At 35.6% G+C, this 24558-nt stretch overlaps 5 protein-coding genes across 7 annotated transcripts; 2 read left to right on the top strand and 3 right to left on the bottom strand.

Moving 5' to 3' along the window:
* Nucleotides 1-567: 567 nt before the first annotated feature.
* On the bottom strand, nucleotides 568-1098 carry LOC306865334 (cystatin-B-like; the record flags this gene model as incomplete). The annotated part of the gene is made up of 3 exons (XM_079409876.1): nucleotides 568-696; nucleotides 845-946; nucleotides 1027-1098. 3 exons carry the CDS (start codon nucleotides 1096-1098, stop codon nucleotides 568-570), a joined length of 303 nt encoding a protein of 100 aa, XP_079266002.1.
* Nucleotides 1099-3563: 2465 nt separating this feature from the next.
* LOC306864697 (cystatin-B-like) lies at nucleotides 3564-4331 on the bottom strand (the record flags this gene model as incomplete). Its single annotated transcript, XM_079408859.1, has 3 exons — nucleotides 3564-3692; nucleotides 4078-4179; nucleotides 4260-4331. The coding sequence occupies 3 exons, from the start codon at nucleotides 4329-4331 to the stop codon at nucleotides 3564-3566; spliced, it is 303 nt and encodes a 100-aa protein (XP_079264985.1).
* Nucleotides 4332-5441: 1110 nt separating this feature from the next.
* On the bottom strand, nucleotides 5442-6747 carry LOC306864903 (cystatin-B-like). Its single transcript, XM_079409190.1, has 3 exons — nucleotides 6394-6747; nucleotides 6212-6313; nucleotides 5442-6066 (listed from the first exon to the last, which is right to left on the bottom strand). The coding sequence occupies exons 1-3, from the start codon at nucleotides 6463-6465 to the stop codon at nucleotides 5938-5940; spliced, it is 303 nt and encodes a 100-aa protein (XP_079265316.1). The 5' UTR covers nucleotides 6466-6747; the 3' UTR covers nucleotides 5442-5937.
* Nucleotides 6748-6801: 54 nt separating this feature from the next.
* Nucleotides 6802-12415, top strand: LOC306864956 (uncharacterized protein). Its single transcript, XM_079409271.1, has 8 exons — nucleotides 6802-7761; nucleotides 9504-9612; nucleotides 9722-9866; nucleotides 9969-10082; nucleotides 10972-11116; nucleotides 11206-11354; nucleotides 11439-11578; nucleotides 11669-12415. Exons 1-8 carry the CDS (start codon nucleotides 7756-7758, stop codon nucleotides 11821-11823), a joined length of 963 nt encoding a protein of 320 aa, XP_079265397.1. The 5' UTR covers nucleotides 6802-7755; the 3' UTR covers nucleotides 11824-12415.
* A 511-nt stretch (nucleotides 12416-12926) lies between these two features.
* On the top strand, nucleotides 12927-24138 carry LOC306864640 (uncharacterized protein). Of its 3 annotated transcripts, none has more exons than XM_079408773.1 (18): nucleotides 12927-13234; nucleotides 14323-14366; nucleotides 14465-14535; nucleotides 14641-14765; nucleotides 14860-14920; nucleotides 15312-15510; nucleotides 15591-15671; nucleotides 15821-15877; nucleotides 15964-16122; nucleotides 16198-16619; nucleotides 17171-17545; nucleotides 17707-18288; nucleotides 18365-18986; nucleotides 19698-19768; nucleotides 19937-20116; nucleotides 22213-22373; nucleotides 22627-22717; nucleotides 22821-24138. In XM_079408773.1, the coding sequence occupies exons 1-18, from the start codon at nucleotides 13226-13228 to the stop codon at nucleotides 22889-22891; spliced, it is 3381 nt and encodes a 1126-aa protein (XP_079264899.1). In that variant the 5' UTR covers nucleotides 12927-13225; the 3' UTR covers nucleotides 22892-24138. The 3 variants fall into 3 exon arrangements, with proteins under 3 accessions (XP_079264899.1, XP_079264900.1, XP_079264901.1); XM_079408774.1 differs by having other exon boundaries at nucleotides 12933-13234; nucleotides 14644-14765; XM_079408775.1 differs by having other exon boundaries at nucleotides 12940-13373; nucleotides 14268-14366.
* Nucleotides 24139-24558: the final 420 nt, after the last annotated feature.

Here is a 24558-nt window from a genome sequence, read left to right as displayed (position 1 = left end):
CAAAAAATCCACTATGCCAAAAAAAAAAAAAAAAACATTGCATGTACTTTGTAAATAATGTACTTTACAGCCAGTTAATTATAAATATCAACTGCATCAGTACCACTAAGTACAAAGCCCAAAATGTGAACGCCAAACTACTGACATAGGTAACTACACGCGAGCAAAGTGATGTTTTGAGTGTGCAGGATGGAAAACGGTTATTTTACAGCTATGCCAAACACATAATGGAAACATGCATTTAAAGGATTACCTAATTCACAATTAGTGTCATTGCAGGTAGTGATCCCACTAGTCACTCTACTGCAAGGGTGTCAAACTCAGTTCCTGGAGGGCCTCAGCCCTGCACAGTTTAGATATAACCCTAATTAAATGCACTTGATTCAGCTAATCTAATCATTTAGGCTCATTTGAAATCTAAATGGCAAGCATGTTGGAACTAAACTCTGCAGCCCTCCAGGAACTGAGTTTGACACCCCTGCTCTATTGTGATCACACGATCTAAAAATGATAACTGAGATTCAGAAGCATTTTAGGCAGTATTTATTATGATTTGCTTAGTTTCATTCAGAAGTATTCAATGGGATCATGATGAGCCTTGGATGTCTGTATGCTGTGCAGCTCCAGTTTTTCTCCAGCATGGGGCAGAGTTTTATAGACACGTAGATGAACGTACTCATCCCCACCTACATGCACCTGAAACAAATCATTTACAACAATGCTTTAAAAAAAATATTATAGCCGTTAATGGCTATATCTGAGGCTTGCTTTTACAGATATATTCAGTACATTAACATGGTACTCCTAGAAGTTAATTCATAAAATCACAGGGATTTTCTCGTACCTTAATGAAGTAATTTGTCCCCGCAACAAGTTGTGTTTTAAAAGATTTGGCAGTGAAAACATCAAACTTGCGCCCAGCTTTATCCTCGGCATGAGACTTTATCTGTGGAAAAACGGGAACTGTTAGACTGTGTAACGCATCTTTTCACCATTTCTGTTTATCTGCAACGTAAAGTAACAAACCTCATCGCATATTCTCTGCACCTCTTCATTGGCATCTTTCTCCTCAGATGTTCCGCCACAGCACCCCTTCATTTTAAAGACAAAAGGCTAACGCAAACACTAAGAAACGTCTTCTCACTCCTGACTGGAACAAGCGTGCCTCACAAGTCATGGGGCCTCATTTATATCCGTTCCGTACGCACAAAACCTGCCCTGAAAGAGGCGTACGCCACTTCCTACGCAAAAGGTGGAATTAATCAAAATAAATCTTGCGCACCTGCACGCAAACTCTGACCCACGCGTACGAAATCTTTTTCCTGGAGTGAGAAAATGAATGAAGCAAACGACGATTTTAAACTCGTTTTCATATCGATGTATACATTTACATTAAATATTCCACTCTCATTAATGGAGATAAGCACTGCAATTACATAGCCATTACACAAAAATTAAACCAAAATCATATAAATTTAGACATATTTGTAATGGAGTGAGTGTATTTAGGTTACACTGCAATAAATATAGGCCTATCTGTTTCCACTAAAAATAGCTAAAAGATGTTCACCTCATCAGCAAAACTGCATCATTTAATTTTAATTGTTTAAAACAATTATTTTGGCCAGTGTAAAAGAATTAGACCAACTCTATTCTAAAATATTTATCTGATAACCATTTTAAACAGTTTTGTTTAAAATAAAGTCATGCATTACAGAGACCTCTGCTGTCGTCAGGCGGTTACGTGAAGAGAGGGCAAAAGATAGAGACAACTTGTCAATAATCAAGCAACTTAGGAAAGAGCAAACTAAGGTAATGTCTTCATTTAAATGTACTTGGGCTGCGATTGGTTGAAATCTTGGTTGAATTCTCTATCATTTCCCTACAGTTAAAACTCATGCAGTCTGAACTAAATGTTGAAGAAGTGGTCAATGACCGGAGTCTGAAGGTGAGTTATTGAGTGTCTCCTATTGATCCTATTGAATATGAGTGGTTTGCATTTAGAAGTGTTTGTTAATGATCACGTTTTCCTCCAGGTTTTCAATGAAAGGTGCCGAATTCACTACACCTCTCCCAAGATCAAGTGAATAATACTTCTGTTGTCAACTACAGTTGTTCTGAGGAAAACACCTGGAGCTGAGCCTGGACATTGTCGTTGACTCCACAAACCCTCCTCCATCAGCTCTGTGGCTTTGTGTTCTTACAGTGAGGAAACACTACTGTTGCCCGAGTCCTGTAAACCTTTTCGTATAAATATTGTACAAAAGATTTTATAAACCATGAAATGTTTTCCAATAAATGAAAAGTTGTCTGTTATTTGCTTTGCAACATAGTGATTAATGTTCATTTGAAGTGAAGGGGACTTCTGTTCTCAGATGTTGATGTGGCCACCTGTGTCAAAGGTTAAAGCAGGGCTTTTCCAACCCAAACTCATGGGAAAATAACTATTTCACGAGTTCGTATGAATTTGTACGATGTGAACGTATGATTTTTTTAGAAAAAAGTAAGCTTGAAGGCCCGTCCCTGAATATCACTGGGGCGTGAGCAGATTGCATGAATTCATGGAAATTAGCCATTAATTCATCAAAACTTTAGTTAGGAATTGCCATGAGAGTTTTTGGTTTTCAGTCTTTTTGATGCCACAGACCCCCAAATGATGATGCTTGTGAAGTTTAAAAGGCATATATATAGTTGCTACTGTGAAAAATCTACTCAGAACTGTACTGTTAGATGTATTGGTTTAATATCAAGTTATTTACTGAAATGCAAATATTATAAACTTCCATTACTCTTTTTAGGCAGTTTTTTAGTCACGTTTTTATTTAATCTTATTTTTGTTTTTAAATCCCCCACCCCACTCCACTGTTCTTTAAACATCTCCATCTAGCATTCCATTGCTGCCCCTTGGTATCCCTGGACCCGTTTGAAAAACCCTGGGTTTAAGCGTATCTTATGGAACCCAGCTGATGTTATCATGCACTTATGACTTAAAGTGCAAAAAGTCCACTATGCCAAAAAAAAAAAAAATAATACATTGCATGTACTTTGTAAATAATGTACTTTACAGCCAGTTAATTATAAATATCAACTGCATCAGTACCACTAAGTACAAAGCCCAAAATGTGAACGCCAAACTACTGACATAGGTAACTACACGCGAGCAAAGTGATGTTTTGAGTGTGCAGGATGGAAAACGGTTATTTTACAGCTATGCCAAACACATATGGAAACATGCATTTAAAGGATTACCTAATTCACAATTAGTGTCATTGCAGGTAGCGATCCCACTAGTCACTCTACTGCAAGGGTGTCAAACTCAGTTCCTGGAGGGCCTCAGCCCTGCACAGTTTAGATATAACCCTAATTAAATGCACTTGATTCAGCTAATCTAATCATTTAGGCTCATTTGAAATCTAAATGGCAAGCATGTTGGAACTAAACTCTGCAGCCCTCCAGGAACTGAGTTTGACACCCCTGCTCTATTGTGATCACACGATCTAAAAATGATAACTGAGATTCAGAAGCATTTTAGGCAGTATTTATTATGATTTGCTTAGTTTCATTCAGAAGTATTCAATGGGATCATGATGAGCCTTGGATGTCTGTATGCTGTGCAGCTCCAGTTTTTCTCCAGCATGGGGCAGAGTTTTATAGACACGTAGATGAATGTACTCATCCCCACCTACATGCACCTGAAACAAATCATTTACAACAATGCTTTTAAAAAAATATTATAGCCGTTAATGGCTATATCTGAGGCTTGCTTTTACAGATGAATGAATGAAGCATTTATATAGCGCTTTATTGTGTATTGCTGTACACCCAAAGCGCTTTACAATCATGTGGGGGTGGGGGCCTCTCCTCAACCACCACCAGTGTGCAGCATCCACTTGGATGATGCGACGGCAGCCACAGGACAACGGCGCCAGTGCGCTCACCACACACCAGCTACAGGTGGCGAGGAGAGAGAGTGATAGAGCCAATCAAGTGTATAGGGATTATTAGGTAGATATATTCAGTACATTAACACGGTACTCCTAGAAGTTAATTCATAAAATCACAGGGATTTTCTCGTACCTTAATGAAGTAATTTGTCCCCGCAACAAGTTGTGTTTTAAAAGACTTGGCAGTGAAAACGTCAAACTTGCGCCCAGCTTTATCCTCGGCATGAGACTTTATCTGTGGAAAAACGGGAACTGTTAGACTGTGTAACGCATCTTTTCACCATTTCTGTTTATCTGCAATGTAAAGTAACAAACCTCATCGCATATTCTCTGCACCTCTTCATTGGCATCTTTCTCCTCAGATGTTCCGCCACAGCACCCCTTCATTTTAAAGACAAAAGGCTAACGCAAACACTAAGAAACGTCTTCTCACTCCTGACTGGAACAAGCGTGCCTCACAAGTCATGGGGCCTCATTTATATCCGTTCCGTACGCACAAAACCTGCCCTGAAAGAGGCGTACGCCACTTCCTACGCAAAAGGTGGAATTAATCAAAATAAATCTTGCGCACCTGCACGCAAACTCTGACCCACGCGTACGAAATCTTTTTCCTGGAGTGAGAAAATGAATGAAGCAAACAACGATTTTAAACTCGTTTTCATATCGATGTATACATTTACATTAAATATTCCACTCTCATTAATGGAGATAAGCACTGCAATTACATAGCCATTACACAAAAATTAAACCAAAATCATATAAATTTAGACATATTTGTAATGGAGTGAGTGTATTTAGGTTACACTGCAATAAATATAGGCCTATCTGTTTCCACTAAAAATAGCTAAAAGATGTTCACCTCATCAGCAAAACTGCCTCATTTAATTTTAATTGTTTAAAACAATTCTTTTGGCCAGTGTAAAAGAATTAGATCAACTCTATTCTAAAATATTTATCTGATAACCATTTTAAACAGTTTTGTTTTTATACATATTTTGATACATGTATTCTTACCCATAACATATTTGATGATTTTTAGCAATAAAAATTATTGTATGGCACAAATGACATTTATCTCATATTTCCTTACGTCTTGTACCTTTGACGGTGTTAAACACGGTGTCACGTGGACGGGAATATGCATGGAAATGATATGCAGATGAGGTTATGCATAGTAAAACTAGGCGTTGTAAGCTCCATATATGGTGATTTCAGGGAGGAGTTGGGGTGGAGATGCACGCACAATCTTCCCGATTGGGATTTATAAAGTGATTTTTGCGCAGGTTCTGGGTATGCATGGTTTTATAAATCTGAAAACTTTTGTGCATAAGCAAAATCTATCTTTTGTGCGTACGTATACTTTTAGGATGAAATCTACTGAGTTTTAAAAATGAGGCCCCTGATAAGTGAAACCAAAACATTTCGATCGCCATCATACAATACTTTAGTATTGTAATCCTAGACATATGAGTTACAATTGAAACATTTATATTATATACAGAGCAAAAATATATTACTTCTTTATTTGAATCATTTTAATTTTTTACACTGATAAAACCAAGCTCATATAATCCTGCACTTTTATGTTAACTTTAATAACACCATTTAAAACTGTCCATCCATGCATTTTATGTGAATAATGTACATTACAGGCTGTTAAGTATAAAATAAGTGTTTATTGCATTAGTATCACTAATTACAATGCCCAAAATGTGATGACCAAACTACAGGCAGATAGGTAGATGTGAGTTAAGTGATGTTTTTAGTTTACAGCTATGCCAAAAATGGATGCATGTATTTATAGGATTGCTTAATTCACAAAGAGTTTCACTGCTAGTGTTTACCATGATCTCAAGTTGCAAGGTCATTGCATGTAATAAGTGAGTTAATATTCATCTTCAGGTGGTAATGTAAACATTTCATGTATAAAAATGGTAACAATGAGCTACATGAGTATTTTAGGCAGTATTTATTATGATTTGCTTAGTTTCATTCAGAAGTATTCAATGGGATCATGATGAGCCTTGGATGTCTGTATGCTGTGCAGCTCCAGTTTTTCTCCAGCATGGGGCAGAGTTTTATAGACACGTAGATGAATGCACTCATCCCCACCTACATGCACCTGAAACAAATCATTTACAACAATGCTTTTAAAAAGATATTATAGCCGTTGGCTATATCTGAGGCTTGCTTTTACAGATATATTCAGTACATTAACATGGTACTCCTAGAAGTTAATTCATAAAATCACAGGGATTTTCTCGTACCTTAATGAAGTAATTTGTCCCCGCAACAAGTTGTGTTTTAAACGTTTTTGCGGTGAAAACGTCAAACTTGCGCCCAGCTTTATCCTCGGCATGAGACTTTATCTGTGGAAAAACGGGAACTGTTAGACTGTGTAACGCATCTTTTCACCATTTCTGTTTATCTGCAACGTAAAGTAACAAACCTCATCGCATATTCTCTGCACCTCTTCATTGGCATCTTTCGCCTCAGTTGTACCGCCACAAAGTAAAGGCATTTTATTTACTGAGAGGTAACAAAAATAATACTCAGGAACGTCTTCTAACTATAAAATTGACTGAACGGAAAGTTTACTTCCTGGTGATCACGAGACATAGGAACAGACCATTTTTGTGAAATAGACCAAAGAGTGTTGTAGTCTATAAACAGAGAAGAGCTGTTCGGCTGTTGTGCTTAAACATGTGTCTAAATATGATGAATATTTAAGTTTAAACCTAAAATATAGATTTTTCCTGCAGTAAATATGAGTAATTCATATCTCATCATCCCCTGCGAAGTGGTTGGATCTTCCTATTGCCGCATATGTTAGGGCGTGGATAGTTTTGATAAAAATAATTGTACAAAAACTAAAAACAAAACAATTTTAAATTCAGTAAACAATTCAAGCAGGTTTTTCCCCAAACTCTATAAAGTGACTCCAGATGACTACTGCTTCAGTGACTACTGAGTGAACTCAATCTTAAACATATTTTTGTAGCTTTTTGTAAATAGCCTAGTACAATATTTGTCATGTATTGCATACATTATTATAGTATTTTTGTTGTTTATTTGTTTTTTTACTTTTTAAAATGTATGTGGTTTGGTAAAGAACAACTTGTTCTGAAACTTAATATGCAAAAGGTTGCCCTTGAAGATACACGAATTGTTAAGTACATTTGAATGAAACCAAACACACATATCAGTCAATCATGGTCTTCTAAGGAAATCCGCAAATCTTTAAGATGAAACCAAACTTTGCAAAATGTATAACAGGTTAAGCATAAATGGCAATATCACTTCTTCAATACATGTTCAGATGTGTTTCATAATAGATATATGCTTCATCATGTGTCCATACATTTACTTCCTTAACTGTTAAAGACATTATTACACACACAGTTAATGACTAAGCCATGTTATCAAACATGTACATGTGGATAAAAAGTGTAGTTTTTACTTTATAAAACTTATTTATTTATTTAAAAAAGGAAACAGAAACTATTTTAAAAGAGAAAACCCTACACCATCTGCTACTAATTTTTGTTAAATCAAAGTGTGAGGTCAGTTAGTTGTGTAAGGATTTTTCATAACCATCGGAAGTGCACGAAGAAAAAATGGTAGCCTTGACAGCCATTGTACACCTGTATTCAAATGACATACTGAGCACGTGTAGTCATACAGTTACACAACCTGCTCTTTATAAAACCCGTCCCACGGGTGTAGTATTTGTGTTATTCAACCCTCAGAGTGTTACGGCAACTTCCCTTTCTCTTCAAAGCTTGCTTTCAGACTCTGGAATTGGTTTCAGATGCAGGTAAGATACAAGTTTTGTGTCTTTGTGTTTCATTTACTTATAAATGCATATATGAGGGTGCTTCTGTATTGAGCTGATATATTATATTATATTAAATTTGACCCTGGTCTTAAATTAGATTTATACATCATCAAGCTTTCCATTGATGTATGGTTTGTTAGGATCAGACAATATTTGGCTGAGACAGGGACGGATTATGCCGCAGAGGTGCCCTGGGCACGAACTGATTATAGGCCCCCCTCAGTTGAAATTGCGGTCATATTAAACATTTCAAGATTTTTAATAGCAATGGATTCTAATGAATAGCATTTCAGCGATGACTCATCTGGACGCCTCTTATTGGCCATTGTACTCATAAACTCAACAGAATCATGTGTGATTGGTTATAATGAGCAGTGCTGTAGAAAAACGCGGATGTCTCTGACTCCGTCCCAGCCAGCGAAGTTGAGCGAACAGATTTTAAGATTTTAATTTAGCAGCTGATGATGTGCCCCACTGAATGATCTAAGCACACCGGTGAGATCGTTTATTGCATATAAAAAAATATTATTCGGCTTTTTTTTTTTTTTTTTTTGTCTTTTGGAAGTTGCATTCAAAATCCACTTGCCTCAAAAATCTGAGGGGGCACGGTTGAAATCGCGTTCTGGGAGTAGCGGTATTTCGGCTGGGCCCCCCTCTGGTCCAGTGCCCTGGGCACGTACCCAGTAAACCCGTGCGTTAATCCGTCCCTGGGCTGAGACAACTATTTGAAAATCTGGAATCTGAGGGTGCAAAAAAATCTAAATATTGAGAAAATCGCCTTTAAAGTTGTCCAAAATGAAGTTCTTAGCAATGCATATTACTAATAAAAAAATGAAGATATATTTATGGTAAGAAATATACATACTTCATGGTACATGATCTTTACTAATATCCTAATGATTTTTGGCATAAAATAAATTTTGACCCATACAATGTATTTTTGGCTATTGCTACAAATATAGGCTGCCCCAGCGATTTAAGACTGGTTTTGTGGTCCAAATATATATATATATATATGTGAATATTGAAGGTTTTTTTTTACATATTAAAAGTTTGTTTTATAGCAAAAGCAGATAACTCCACATTTCATGAGTTAGAGTTTAAAAAACGCTCGTTTAATCTTTGTAATCCCCAGATGACAATGTAGATGCCTGACAAACGTTGTTGTTGTGATCATAGATTATGGATGTGATTATTACACGCAATACACAGAGCTTTTCCCTCACCATTGTAACGCGCTGCTTTTGCAAGGATCCATGAAAACGTTTCAGCTTTTATTTTCCCTTTTCTCCCTGAAGAAGATAACACAGGTTCATCAAGTTCGTCTAAATTTTCCATCCTCTATCACTTTTAATCAGCTTTGAAAATATGTGCTAGCTGAGAGGAGTTTCGTCAAAGTGAAAGTAGCCTTGTCACCTGACCTGAATACAGCACGCTGATTCGCTAAAATGGATTTATCGGCTTCTGTTCAAAAACAACAAGGGCACTTATCGGCTTCTGCTGCAGTAAAACTTGAACTCACGATGCCTTGAAAGTGTCAATACCGACTTTTTTTGTCAAAATATGTTTAGGATTCAGATTGCGCTGTATGTGGAGAATAACGCACGGCAATCAGCTCTTTTTTTGAAAGTGGCATTTATCGGTTTTTGCAAATTAACTCTTCATATATAGCTATATAATATATTCAGATAACAACTAACAGAACATAATTTTTATTTCAGCTGCTCACAATGGGAGGTCACAGCGTTGCCCGTTTAGCACTCATAGTCCTTTCAGTTGTCATTTTCATCATCTGCATCATATTCAACGCACTTGCTGGACCAGGAACTGGTATGTAGCCTACAGCAGATAAACATAATACTTTTTCCAATGTGAGTAAGGTGCTAAATTGCATTTTGGTTAAATAGATTGCTACAATGTTATTTTTTCCTTTTTGCAGGTCCTTTTCGAAACAACACTGGAGGGATATCAGCTAAATACAATACAGAAATCACTCCCTCGGGATGGACCTTCTCAATCTGGGGTGTCATCTACACCTGGCTGTCGCTCATGCATATTTACATCCTCACCACTACCTGCAGGCGGTAAGAACTCAGTGAGCAAGAATCAAATGGTAATCAAAAATAAAGTGGCATTAAATGTTAATGCTGCAGTTAAGGAGACGATTATGTGTATTGTTCTCTCAGGACTGTTTATGGTCCAATGTACTGCAGTCCCGCTGTGTTGCCATATGGATTCTTCATAACCTGGATTGTAAACATGCTGCTAAATATAATCTGGCTTTTTCTGTGGGACGGAGAGTAAGTTTATGTCTTTTTAAAAACAATTCTGATATACTGTGGCAGCCAAAAGTTTGTAATATTAAAGATTTAAAAATATTATTAGTCTCTTATGGCTGCATTTATATAATGAAAAATACAGCAATATTGTGAAATGTTATTACAATTTTAAATAACCATTTTCAACTTTAGTATATTTTAAAATGTAATTTATTTCTGTGACAGCAAAGCTGAATTTTCAGCAGTCATTACTCCTGTCTTCAGTTTCGAATGCGCTTTAAGAAATCGTTGTAATATGCTGAAGCATTTCTCATTATCTAAAATTTAGTTGCTTTTTGTGGAAACCATAATAAAACCGTGATCTTTGAGGAATAGAAAGTTCATTAAACAGTATTTATTTATTTGTTATATTTAAAAAGAACAGCAAAAACTGCGAAAACATTGACAAAAAACTAAGAAATGTTTCTTAAACAGCACATTAGAATGATTTCTGCAGGATCATGTGACACCGAAGACAGTGACACTGAAGAAAATTCAGCTTTGCATCACGGGAATAAATTATATTTTAAAATAAACAAACAAATAAATGACAGTTAATTTAAATTGTAAGAATATTTCACAATATTACTGTTTTCAAAAACGTTTGGCTACCAGTGTATATTCAAGTAATAAAATTGAAATATATTTTCAATATATTTTTAAAAGAGGAAATTCTACTAATATTTGAGGAAAATAATTATATACATATACTGTATGTACATTGTGCTTGTACAGAAAAATAAATAATTTGTGCATACAATATGTATATATAATTTATATATTAATACTTACTTTATAATTATATTATACTTGCCTGTCTCATTATTGTTGACTTTTTGCAAAATCCTTATAAACTTGCATTTCTTTAAAGGGTGATGATTGCTGCATTTATTATCCTGGGCTTGATTGCCTTCACAAACTATTTGCTGATAATCTTCTCCTGTCATGGACTCAAACAATATGGAGCCTGGTTAAACAAATATCACAAAGTAGACCTCTGGTGCATACGGATATTGGTGAGAGACCATTACAATTTTACTTAACAGCATCTCAAACCATTTTAAAAACATTATGCATTTTTAATTTTGCATCTTCAATCTTACAGGTTCAGAATGGCATTGCAACATACACAACATGGACAACAATTGCCACCCTGATTAACTTCACCGTTGTGCTGAGATATAATGCTGGAATGACCCAGTCAGATGCAGCAACAGTCTCTCTCTCTATTCTTTTGGGTGAAGCTATTTCTTGGTAAGACCATGGAACTCAAATAAATGAAGGATTTTAAATAGATGAAGACATTAATTTTGAGATTAATGCATTATTATTTTATAGGTTCATTGTTGAGAACTTTGTGTTTGAAAAGCACCTGCGATACATTCTGACAGTCTACCCTGTTGTTATCGTGGCCTTGAGTGGAAACATGACAAAGAACTTTAAATCTGCAGATCCAAGCCGCAGCGGAATTTACATAGGTGAGCATGAATGTGATAATGACTTTTCTGTTGTGTTCTTTATCTGTTGTGCAATATTTCATGACAACAATTTTTTGTTATTTACCACAGCTGCTTTACTGGGGTTGACTTGTACACTATTTACGATCAAAGTGTTGCTGGTTATATGGAGGCATATTAAACATCCTCTCTACCAAGGCATTAATCTAGAGGAGGCGATATCACCAATGGAAATTGCTGAAAAGCAGAAGAAGATCTTCACTTAAACTGAATACTGAATCATTTGATTTTATATTTGCCAGCATCCTTTTTCAATGCTATTTATATTTGTAATTGTTCAAAATGTGTAAATATGTACATTTGATAAATGATTAAGTAAAAACTAAAATGCAAAGCTTGTAAATGAGTTGCACAAATCGAATTGCTCTTATCAGGGCAGGGGGTGTCTTTACAGTGACCATGATTTATGCACTGTTATGTACCATTTTTCTCCAGCAATAAAATCATAAAACTCACTAGGGTTTAAAGTTTTAGATGGGAAGTCAAGAGGTTGTTGGCTCAATCCCAACTAGTGGTGACTGAAAATAGAATCATGACCACAATCCCATTATATCAAATGTCAATCAAATTAATTAACTGTGTATTGATTTGTATAAGAACTACTTGCAGTATATTGTGGCTAAAATTATGATGATGAATTAAAAAATCAGTAACTTTTATTTAAAAAATGTGGATGTCTTAATTTTTTTAATTGAAGTTATAATTTTTTTTAAATGAAATTGCATTGGATACAAAAGGAAAATTATTATTTGTAATAACTGTAGGAAATGTAAACATGTATTTAAAATGTATTCTGAGAAATATGGCTAGTTGAGTTACTATTTAATTTTTTATTAATATTTTCAATCCGTTTTATTTTTGTATTTTAATTTGAAAGTTTTAGTAATTTTTTTTCTTTTTGTCATTTTACATTTTAATTTTAGTTTGTTATTTTAGTATATAAAGTTAAACTAAATTAAAATTTGATTTTTTTTTTTTTAAATTAAAGTCTATTTTATTAACGTCATAATTTTTGGTGTTAGTCATAGTTAACTGTTATAAACCTGGTTGCCTTTTAAAGGTGCTGTATGCAAGTTTTTGACTCTTCTAAAGCCAAAAAATAACATACGTTTGAATATATTTAGGAAACATGTTATGTTGTACAAAAACAATGCTATAGCCAGTAATTCTACTCTGAAATGTGCGTTCTGGGGCTGAATGCCTTTGTTATTGCAGTACCCATTTCAACCGCTTGGGCTTTCTCCTAATTTACTGCAGTAGTGTGGCTGTGAATCCCTCCGCAGCACTAGGTGGCAGCATTTCATTTTGTGGCTTCCTCCCGCACAGGAACAAAAATGAGCGGGAGAATTTGTGTTGTTGTTGTGGGCTAAATACAGTCACGGTCTCTTTGAAAGATATTAATATTTTAATACTTAATTTCACAATTTTTTTTAAAGTAAAGCTATCGCAAATGTAAAATTAGCATCAAGACTTGCCAAACTGCGTGTAATGTAAGCGGCGAATGGCGGTAAGATACCAGTCTCGGGCATGTTGGGATTGAAACGGAGAACCGCGCGTTTAAGAGCTTCACTGGCGGACACACATTTTCCTTAACTAGGAGTGAACACGATGTCCCAGGTCAGTAGTTATGGGTGTATCGTTAGGTGAAGAACAAAACCTCCGTTGCATATAGGCACTGTTTGTGGCGCAGAGTCAAAACCTAGCAAGCTCCCTACCTAGTCAGCATTATTAGGCGCTCAAAATTATTAACATTAATGTAACGTTAAACATTATTTCTGTGGTTTCTATTATAAATATGTGTTGTTCTTATGAACTTCCTATTTATCAAGGAGTCCTAAAAATATGGCACTGTTTCCACAAAAAATATTAAGCAGCACTGCTGTTTTAACATCGATAATATGAAATGTTTCTTGAGCATCAAATCAGATTTCTGAAGGGTCATGTCACACTGAAGACTGGAGTAATGATGCTGAAGATTCAGGAATAAATCATCACAGGAATAAATTACATTTTCAATATATTACAATAGAAAACAGTTCATTTGAATTGTAATAATAGTATTACAGTATTAAAGTTTTACTGCAAACAAATGCAGAGTGAACAAAATAAATTTTTAAGAAAGAAAAAGCTTACCAAACTTTTGAACTGTAATAGATAGATAGATGTATAGATATTGTTGGTTGTGTGTGTGTGTGTGTGTGTGAATTATCAAGTTCAAGTTGAGCTTTATTGTCATTCTGCTACATGTGTGGACATATAGTGGAACGAAATGTCGTGTCTCGCAGGACCACGGTGCTACATACTAGTTAAACATAAGATAAACATACAACAATGCAAGTATAAGAGAAAAAAAAAGAGCATCTGACTATACATATACTATAACTACTATAACTAGTATACCTAGTTGCCTAGACATACACAAACTGAGACTGTACAAGAACTTTACATATATACTGTACATGAAATTGTGCAAAAAGATAGAAATAAAAAGAAAAATTGTATATATATTTCGTACATTAAATTGTGCCGATTAAAGAGAGATTTTGTGGGAAGCAGCGCATAGTGAAAAAAGATTTGTAGTGCAATGCTCAAGTAAACTATATGATTAACTATATGTAAATTATATGATAAATGTATAGTTATGAGTTAGTTTTATGTATTTTATTATTCAAATTAACTTTTGATGTTTGAATCAATGATTTCAGGTCAAAGCCAAAAAGAAACTGCATTATTTTCAAGGACATGAAATGTAAGTAATGTTACATTTTCATAACAACCTATTGTATTGGTTAATATCTTAACTAGTGCAAGTAATATTAATTTAATCATGTTGCTGCTGATTTTCAGAGTCAATTCTGAATACAAGATCGATAAGGTTTTGACCCTGCGTGAGATTGACAATCTCTTCGACGACATTGGTAATTATATTCTTACATTCATCTCATTGATTAAAATATCCATTTCATTGTTGCTTTTTCATGCTATTCATTCTGGGAAACCATATTCCATCTTGTTGTTATTAGTAGATGCTGACTCTGAGCTGGGTTTGCCTCTGCTTTCTCCTTTGCCCAAAAGCACTGGTATGAATAGTCAGAAGAAAAGTGAAAGTTCTTCTGATCAAGAAAAGATGAAGGTATCATCTCAACAGGTACACATGAAGTGAATCATTAGAAGTCAGTCTGTTCTCTCTTAGTGCCACAATGTTTTATTGATTGTTAATCAGATGACTCTCTGATTGTCAGGTGCCCAAGGATGCTTTAATCCAAGAAAATGGCATTCGAGAAGATGAAATGATTGATAAAGGTAAACCTACATTTAATCGATTGTATTATTGAACACAGTTTTTTTTAATCGGTTGTATAATTACTAGCTATTACTGCACATTTTGTTTTAAAGTAAACTTAAAATTTTATTAAACCAGTAAAAAAAAATTCAATCATAAATTAGATTTTTGATTATTTGAAATTGAATATTAATTAATGCAAAAATTAAATTGTAATCTAAAATTCTAAATGCAAATGTAAAATTATGCAATTAAATTAAATGTATAATTTGTATTGGCAATGCAAGTAGAAATCTAAACTACTTGCCCCACCATGAAAGCAGAAAAGGGAGTTAATTTAACATATATCACCTATCTCATACCTGCTTAGCATCTGAAATAATTGTCATATTTCTTTCAATCCTAACAAAGAGAGTCCATTTAAAGAACTTGCTCCCATAAAGACGTCCAGCCCTATTGTTTTGGCAACAGAGAGGGATGAAACGGTGGATGGAGTCAGACCTGTGGCTGATCCTCTTCTCTTTGTTGAGGATGAGGAACCCATTGGTGGAGACTTAAGCAAGGTGTCATGCACTCAGCAGTCAGAACCGGTCAAGGAATCTGTTAATGGGTAAGAATAAAAAGAGCCTGATAAATGTTACTGTTTTTGTTTCATTGTCTAACTGTTCACTTATTTTCTCTGCCTTGAAGTGATAGCGGGTCTCTGGCTTCACCACCAGAAAGGCTTGAGTTTAGAAAAACTACTAAAGCAACTGCTAGTTCTTTATCAAGGTTAGATATTAGTGTATAACAACAGTATTGATCATCAACATTTAATTTAACTTTCTTATAAATAGTATTAATAGGATTTAATATATAATAAAATTGATTGTATTATAATAAAAATATGAAAATGATAATGAAAAATGTTTATTTTTCAGTATGAAGCCTGCGAAATCCACACAGTCCCTTCCAGAAACTAAGGAAGATTTAACAATGTAAGGAATCTACTGTTATAACTGAATTGTTCTTTCTATTAAAGCTGCAGATTTCTTATTAAATCTTCTAATTTTTTATTATTAAGGGAAAAAAATCCAAGTCTGCTTTCTCCTGTTTTGGTTCAGAAAAGTGAACCAAAGCTTCAAGAGATGGAGCAATGCAAGAATCAGGTGGTGGAGGATCAAGGCAAAGGATTGTCTTTCCACCACAAGCTTAAAAAGACCTTGATGCCTAAATCCCCACGGTGAGTTTAAATGTGACATTCTGTTCTTAAATCACGTGTCGTTGTTACTTTTTGTAACATGTTTTCATTGGTCAGTTCCAGGAAACCAGAAGTAGTTCCAGCTCTTCCACCTGTAGATTTAGAGGAGGATTTCATGATCCTAGACGACGAGGCTCCTGTTCTTTTTGTCATCCCTCGCAAGGCAGAGGTCAGCAGGAACAAAAGACCTGTCCCAGCAGACACTGTAAAGGAGAATGTTCTTACAGATCGGCTCTCACAGAGTGAAACAGATATGACTAATCATCATGGGAAGGATGCTAAAAGAGACAAAGCGCAAACTGAGTCTGGTAAACAAAAACTGAAAACAAAACGTGGAAAAGCCTCAAAAAAGTGTGACAAAGGGTCTGTGACTGATGATAGTGTTGAGGATGGAGCAGACCTTGTAACTGAAACCCTGGAGGACAGAATTTCTGATCAGACCTCTCAAACTGTACAGGGACACAAAACTGTGTCAACAGGTAAATCATGCTTTTACTAAATCTTAGATTGATGGTGTATAAAAAATATATTTTTTTTTTACTCCAGTAAAAAGTGTCACATGGTCTTTCAGAATTCATGCTCAGGACACATTTCTTATTATTAACAATATTTTTGTAAAAACCATGGTACATTTTATCCCAGTATTTTTTGTTAAAACTCGAAAGAACAGCATTTTAATTTTAATTTAATGCATCCTCGCTGAAAAAATAAATAAAAAAAGGTCTGACTGTGACCCCAAACATTTTCAACAGTATTATTACCTTTTCTGAATCATATTTCATAATCGCATACCAATATTTTTAATCAATTAATCCTAAAATTATTTTTAGTGAATGTATAAAGTCAGTCCTTTTAACACATTTAAACATTCATACCTTTTTACTTTTTGAGGGCACTATATTAGTGCATATATCTTAACAATGCATTTATTTTTACTTTTATAATACATTCATAAATTAAAAATTATGTGATTATATTTAAAGGTTACATGTGGTTATATTTTAAATATTTCTTTGTGTGATGGTTACAGGAAAGAAACGTGCAAACAGCAAGGCTCCTGAACCTGCTGATCTTTCTGACAAAGATGAAACAAATACAGGTGGCAGCCAAGAAATCCCAGTTCCTCAGTCTAGAGCCAAAAAGAAATCCTCAAAATCATCTAAACAGGAGAGACCCGGGCCAAAAGATAAGAAGGAATCCAATAAAGACACTGCTGCAGCAGATCACCGCTCCACAAAATCCAACAAAAAAAGAAAGAATAACAAAAAGACGGAAACTGCCCCTAAGACAAAGAAACAAACTTCTAAACAACAAGTCGATTTGGAACAGATAGATCCTTCCTGTGAGGAGCAAGAGCATGAACCTTCACCTGCCCTCAATGAGCGAGAGGAGGAACAAACGACAGGTTAGTTCCTCAGTGCACTGGTAATTACACAAAGCATATTTTTATTATTTTGGTTTGACAGACATCTAACACTCCCAACTCAGAGATTAGGTGATTTAACAACCATCAGTGCAAAGCGGATGAAAACTTACAATCTTTTCTGTTTATTTTTTTCACTGTAGCTGTGAATAAACGATCTTCACACAAGGAAGACGCTGTGGATCCAGGCAAAAAACAGAAGAGAAAAGAGACAAAAAGGGTGGAACCAAAACCACAGGATCCACCAACAATACCATCCGACATTTCTTCAGACAGTCCTGTGTGTTTCAAGAGGAAAAGGAGACCTCCAGGAGAATGGTGGCTCTCTAGCCCGAATGAAAGTACCACAGAGCCTCAGCCAAAGCAAGTGTTGGATACGGCGCAAAGGCCGAAAGCTAGTACTAAAGCATCAACAAAGCAAGCAGCTGCTGTTGATTCTGAGGAAACGCAGTCTATCAGGCCTGCCCAGGGGAATCAGAAAAAGCAGAAGACTCCCAATGTGTTGGACAGTGCTAAAAAGGCAATAGCAGGTGACGATGGACATAATGCTGGAGCTGAACAGAAGACTGCTAAGAAAAGAGGGGGTCGAAGGAAACCAAAATCAGCAGCCACTCAACCTCAAGTGGCATCACCTGGAGAAGAAGTGGGAGCTTGTCCGAATGAGAATGATGTAGAAATTAGTCCAGAATTGTGTAGTCCTAACAGACAGCACAGCCTCCTTAGAGGTAAACTCATTCCCAAACTTTTACTTCTGTTGATTTAAGTTTTTGTACTTACTGTTTCTTCCTATAAATAAAACAGGTGAGAAGAGAGTGTTTGACTGGGTCTACTCGCGTGAATCTGGATCTGCACAGAAACAGACTTCATCTTCTCTTAGTAGACCAGACAGTTCTGTGCCAGACAATGTTCCACAGAAAAGGCAAAGAAAAGCTCCTTCCAGTTGGTGGGAGGCGCCGCAGTCTCAGGAACCAGCCAATGGGCTTCCCATACCTCGCAGTCCTCCTCCACAAAAGTCCAAACTAACAAATACTCCTCTTCGTGGTGTGATTAATAAGGATGGAAATTCAATGAAATCACAAAAAACAAAGAATCACACCAGGAACCTAAAAAGAAACATTATCAACACGCCAAAATCAATCAAACGATCTTTAGCCTCGATGAATGCCATTTTTGCGTCTGAAAAACCTGAAAACATGGTAAAAAGTGGACTAAGGTGCAGGAAACAGGGACGCAGAAACCTCCTTCACTCTCTTGAGGACCAGTCAGAACACTCGAGTGAGAATATGGCCCAAAGTGATGTTCAGTTTCAGGAAAACGGCCGTGCCTCTTTTGGCTGCACCAGTGGTGTTACTGTGGAGCCGTCAGGGACCAGAAACAAAACAAGTGTCCGAGTATCCAGTGGACCCAACACTATATCTGATGTGTAAGTTGAGTTATTAAAGGCAGATGCCAGGCCAAATCAAATGATTGTAAATACTGGGAAAAAAATCTGCCGTTTATCTTATGCATACTATATATTTTTTAAGAATATATATTAAGATTTTATACAAGTTCTTTTTTGTATCCATATAGTATATCTAGTAATAATAATTATAATAATGTTATAATTATATGAATGAAAGCAGAATCTCATATTTCAATTCAGCAAGGACACATTAATCAAAAGTGACAGTAGCAACATTTCTGACGTTACAAATGATTTCTATATTTTAAAGTAATGTTGTATGTTCTTTTGAACTTTCTATCAATTAAAGAACCCGGAAAAAATATAAATATATCACAATTTCCACAACATTATCAACTATGATGATAAAAATAAATGTTTATGAGTACCAAATCAGCATATTAGAATGATTTCACGTGAAGGGCCATTCTGAAAATCAAGGAATGAGAAAGGCTTCTTGCTGAAACGTTGGTGGTTAAGTACATAAAGTAGTTTTATTTGCAAGTGAGTGTGCGGTCGTATATCGTCGCCTTCACAATATTTTGGTGTCTCCTGACCTGCACCTTGTATGTGCGTGTGCTTATTTCATATATTACCTATGTCTAACCCCTGCACCAGACTATTTGGATAAAAATAACTGTTGTGTGGCCAGTGCAAATAATCACTCTGTTTACAATTCTGCTTGTGTAGTGACGTTGCTTTCAGAAGTGGGCCGTCATCAATGCTTGAGCTTCAGCGACATGAAGAGGATGATGATATTGGTAAGTATTCATGTGCAAAATCTTGTAAACCTGCAGTCTATCATTTCTGTGCCACCAAGTGGAAAATTAAAATTTATCAAACTCATATGCCTGCTTGAGCCTGCTTTACAAGGTCAGGCATCTTCCTCTTTTTTTTTTTTTTGTAACCATCACTACTTTTATTTTCAGACTTGCCGTCGTCTAAAGTGATGTCGTCGTCGAGAGTGACGCCGCATATGCGACAGGCTCCACGGGTGTTGGCGCAGTGTGATCTCTGTGGGCCTCCACTGCAGCCTATTGTCCTGGAGGAAGAGGATTGGAACAACCTGCATGAGTGGTTCTCTCACCTGTGGCCCCCAGCCTCTACAGGTAATGACATTACATGCATTAAAAATGCATTAAATTAACACACAAGTCTATTTTACATACTAGGTGTTGCCAAATTATGGGGACACTCTGCCCGAGCAGCCTTTTGTTCAGTGATTTATTCATAGGCACAATAATGACAGGAAAGGTGTTCCCCCTACTTGGGCCTGAACGACAAGTGCTAGTGCTGGTGAATGCCGACTGTTGTCACCTCATGATGCATGAGTCTGGGCTATAAAGTTGAGCTTTAACACACCTTAAAACTAAAACCAGCAACCAACGAGCACATACGTTTACCCTGCAAGGAAAAAGAGAAAACAAAAATAGGACTACAGAGATATAAACCATAAACAAAGCAGCGATTGCTTACTGTTTTGAATATGAATCATGTTGATCACTTACTTCATTGCAGATGACTATGTTTTTATGACAATGTAAAATTAGAAGAACCTTCTTTGTAAGTCCTCTTTAACGGTGGCCCAACGTTCACTGATCATGGGTTTGGCTTGTCATGGCCTTGACCTTTGTATTAGTAGTGTTGTTTTGTAGTTAGTAGTTCTACTTGAGTGGTTTTCTCAAGGACACATTCATTCGCATTTACAAGTTGGCTAATTGCAATCATTAATTGCTTTTTATTTTAAATCATTTTAAAAGTTTTTAAAGTCCTTGTTTTTATTGATGTGATTATTTTCATTTATTTTATGTATAGCACTTTGAATTACCATTGTGTATGACATGTGCTATATAAATAAACTTGCCTTGCCTTTATATTTACATAACATATGAGTTATTTTTTGATTATAAAAACCTCAGAAGCCTTTTGAATTCAATACAGACTTTTACTTCAAAGTGCTGAAGCACTAACTTAACTTGTTTATGTAGGACTTATACATACCCATGAGTGGATCACTTCACTGAGTTGGGAATGTGCTTCCAATGAAAATATTAGTTTTTGACCTCTTAACATTGTTCTCCTTTCATCATGCTTATTAATGATTTAAATCATCTCTTGGAATGTCTAAAGGTCAACAGGGTTTCTTTTTCATACAGGGAGCATTAAAACAGAACAAATGAGGAAAATTGATAGCTTGGTCTATGATTCATGGGACTCAACTAATAGAGCGCTGTAGTGATGACATATTTTTTGTAGGCCAACCTGGAAGAAGATTGCATTGCCCTGGTTGCTTTTAGATTATTGCTGAAAATATTTGAGTTATTAGTTTAAGTTAGAATGGAGCACAATTATAAACAACAAGGATGTGGAAATTAACTACTGATAGAGTTAACCACAGACCTTATTTCAGCCATTTAACCAAAAACCCATAAAAAAAAAAATCCTACAAAAATATGTCATCCCTGCAGCACACTTTGACTACTGTGTACTTGCCCTAATGAATATTTACAGTACTTTTTTTATACTGTGGCATTGGAAATAGCAAAACCGTAACCACAGGTCAGACCGTGGATGGCGGGTTACTACATATGATAGATCAGTGTAATTATGGTTTCAATGGTATTCAAGTGTTGTATTTATGAAACCCATTTAGAAGCTATAAGCACAACCACTACTGTTGTAATGCAAATGAAGTGCTTAATTCCCTCAGCAGATTATTTAACGTGAATCTACAACATTTGTCAAAATAAGTTATTACTGTTGGTGTTATCACAGTAAAACCATGAACGATTTTCATATGGGTGATGTATACATTTGTATAGTGATGTATGTGTGTGCATGACTTTTTTCCTCTGTGTTTTCCTTGTTCCTGTTTGTAATGCTGTGGCTGTCTAGCAGTTTGAGATGTTTGACTTCCACAGTGCTTTTAAAGTAGAAAATTCAAATGTGTCACAGTGCACCACACATATAATTGGTCCTTGCTGTGAGGTTCGGTTGCGAAGCATTTAACGCTTATCACATAAAAGCCTAGAACGTGAGATGAAGACACAATCAAATTGGGGGTGGTTGTTAGTATCAAATATAATTACATGTGCTAAGGTAAATAAAATTTACCTTATTTTCAGTGCTGAAAAAAGTATTTTGCCACCTTGTGACTTGTTTCACATAGCTTATTTATGTGTAGTGTTTCTGTTCTCCATTCTAGACGGGCGAGTTATCAGTCCTGATGACTTCCATTGGCACTCCCATGGAGGCCGAGCAATGGGCCACATGGTTGACCTTCAGAGCCACTCTTTCTCCCATGGAAAGATACTGCTGGGGTCGTTCATGAAGAAACCCTCACAGGTGGACCTTGATATGGTTTCTGTAAGTTGAAAGTGTCTTATCTCTGTTAATTGCATAACCACAATAGTGACCTGTAGCCGTTTTGAGATATACTTGTAAAAATTAGTTCATGAAAAGGTTATATGAGTTATTTGTTTTATTATCCCTTTTGCCTATATGATGCATTCCTCATCCCAAATTAAATAATAATGGACTACACTTTACACTCTGTAATGCATTTGTTTAAATTATATATGAACATCATTTTACATTTCCTGTGTTTCTCTTTATTAAGGTTTTCAGCATCATCTCAAGTTGTGTGCGTGTTGATATTGACGGTGTAAAGTCAGTCTACAATTCTGGACAAGTGTTTATGATACCCTCTGGTAAATGAACTTAAATCAGATTTAATGGAAGTTGTTTTTAACTTATTACTAAATACTAATAATAACAACGCATGTTCTTTATTGTATTTTGTTTTTGTTACAGGACAAATGTATAGCATTCAAAACCTTTGTCAGGAGCCTGCAGTGCTGATTTACCACAGGACAGACAAATGACACACAGAGCTGATTGACATTGTGGCTTTCATCAATTTCTTTCAAATATTCAGCTTTATATTTTTTAAAGACAAATTTGTAGATGGTTGTTTCAAAAAGTCATACTAGTAGAGTTGTCTAGCACAGCTCATAAATGCTAGTTGTTTTGTGTAAATAGCTTCAAGAAAATGTTAGTCTTGAAAAAAAACAAAAAACTTGATTTTATGATGCTAAATGAAAAGCTTTTCAAAACTGTGGTCTTATCAATATATATGGACATTTTTGTCTTTGATTTTTCCCTCGGAATGGAACTGTTTAGGTATTCAGAACAAATTTGTTGGGTTGTCAGTAGGGGTCAGCAGATCCTCTGCTATATTACATTGCTGTGCGTGTCCAACTTTGCCTCTTTTTATGCTCAAAAGTAGTGCTGTTTATTTGTGGTACATGTAAAAAAGTAAGATCTCCATTTTATTAGTAACCACTTCATTTACAGTTGATAAATGTATTGTCATGTAAGTGATTTCACGGCATTTGTGTTTGTAATATTAATTCTAATTCTACTACCCTGTTTGGTAATGTATTTATATACAGACTTGTAAAAAACAGTTTTGAATTTTGTGTTTTACACTCCAGTTCTGAAAGAGCAAAGAGGTATAGAAGCCACTGTCCTATGCTTTTTTATAAAGTTAAAGGGCTTAGTTTTTTGCAAAAGAAGAAAAATAGATATACACATCAGCCTTTTTTTGTCAAGTGTATAGATATGTTTAAAACGAATCCATTGTCTCTTTACATTTTAAAATAAGTGACATTCACTTCTGCACACCATTTTTCCCTTGTCACTTACAAATCCTTTTTGTGAAGACCAGGGGACGCTCTTTCGTTTAATTATGCAGCATGCTTTTAACCTCAGACATGCAGTGGAAACAACATGAAAAATACGAGACAAAATGCCTTAAAATGACTTTTCATAGCAAATCATAACACTTTACGACACACAAGTTTATTCCTTGGCCATAAGGCACTGCTAGGAATATTTTAAACAAGCATGATAGTGATAACACAGATACGTTTTGTTTATAAAGATAAATTGTTCTTGCTTTAACCAGCATATGGTTATAGTTAAGAAATCCCCATCTTTCTCCTGAGGTTTTTAAACCAATCCACACAAAAGTCTCTTTCATTGTGTGCCTAAAAAGAGAAATGGTTTGTTTACCACAAATTCTAATAAATTTGGGATTACTTTGTCCAATTAAACTTTAGCAAAGGTTGGAAATGTTTCAATTAATCAGCGTGTCACTTTAATCACAGTAAATCCCCTATCTACAGAACTGAGAAAGTCGGCAATATGCCGTCTCACTTGTTATCGTGCTGAAATAGCAGTAGCTACGGGCATCAATAATTCACTCTTTATCATGCAAACCCACCTGTGGATCCAGTCATTCCACTTTTAGAGGACAATTGGTTGAGAAAAATGAACAGATCCCTGGAAAACCCATCAGAGAGCTGACTGATGTCGAATAGAAACCAAAGATATGTCAAACCAAGCGATTAACAGTGTTTAATGGAATGACTTTCCACATTTCCCATTGAATGTTGTGGAAAATGCCAACATATATCATGGATTTATTTTATCTTGCTGTTGACGAATACATCCATACATTGCTGTAAAGGTTAAGCGTAGAGATCCA

Source organism: Barbus barbus, assembly GCF_936440315.1.
Source record: "Barbus barbus genome assembly, chromosome: 46".
Taxonomy (NCBI): domain Eukaryota; kingdom Metazoa; phylum Chordata; class Actinopteri; order Cypriniformes; family Cyprinidae; genus Barbus; species Barbus barbus.
This window is presented reverse-complemented; position numbering and strand designations above follow the sequence as displayed.

What these genes read in the sequence shown, in the direction of transcription:
- LOC306864903 (XM_079409190.1), bottom strand. Translation starts at nt 6,465, where the DNA reads ATGCCTTTACTTTGTGGCGGTACAACTGAGGCGAAAGATGCCAATGAA. An exon ending in TGCAGAGAATATGCGATGAG is followed by an intron (nt 6,314 to 6,393) that starts GTTTGTTACTTT and finishes GTTTTTCCACAG; the next exon opens with ATAAAGTCTCATGCCGAGGA. An exon ending in GGACAAATTACTTCATTAAG is followed by an intron (nt 6,067 to 6,211) that starts GTACGAGAAAAT and finishes GATTTGTTTCAG; the next exon opens with GTGCATGTAGGTGGGGATGA.
- LOC306864956 (XM_079409271.1), top strand. An exon ending in ACTTGCTGGACCAGGAACTG is followed by an intron (nt 9,613 to 9,721) that starts GTATGTAGCCTA and finishes TCCTTTTTGCAG; the next exon opens with GTCCTTTTCGAAACAACACT. An exon ending in TCTGGTGCATACGGATATTG is followed by an intron (nt 11,117 to 11,205) that starts GTGAGAGACCAT and finishes TCAATCTTACAG; the next exon opens with GTTCAGAATGGCATTGCAAC.
- LOC306864640 (XM_079408773.1), top strand. An exon ending in ACACAAAACTGTGTCAACAG is followed by an intron (nt 16,620 to 17,170) that starts GTAAATCATGCT and finishes TGATGGTTACAG; the next exon opens with GAAAGAAACGTGCAAACAGC. An exon ending in TGAAGAGGATGATGATATTG is followed by an intron (nt 19,769 to 19,936) that starts GTAAGTATTCAT and finishes TTTTATTTTCAG; the next exon opens with ACTTGCCGTCGTCTAAAGTG.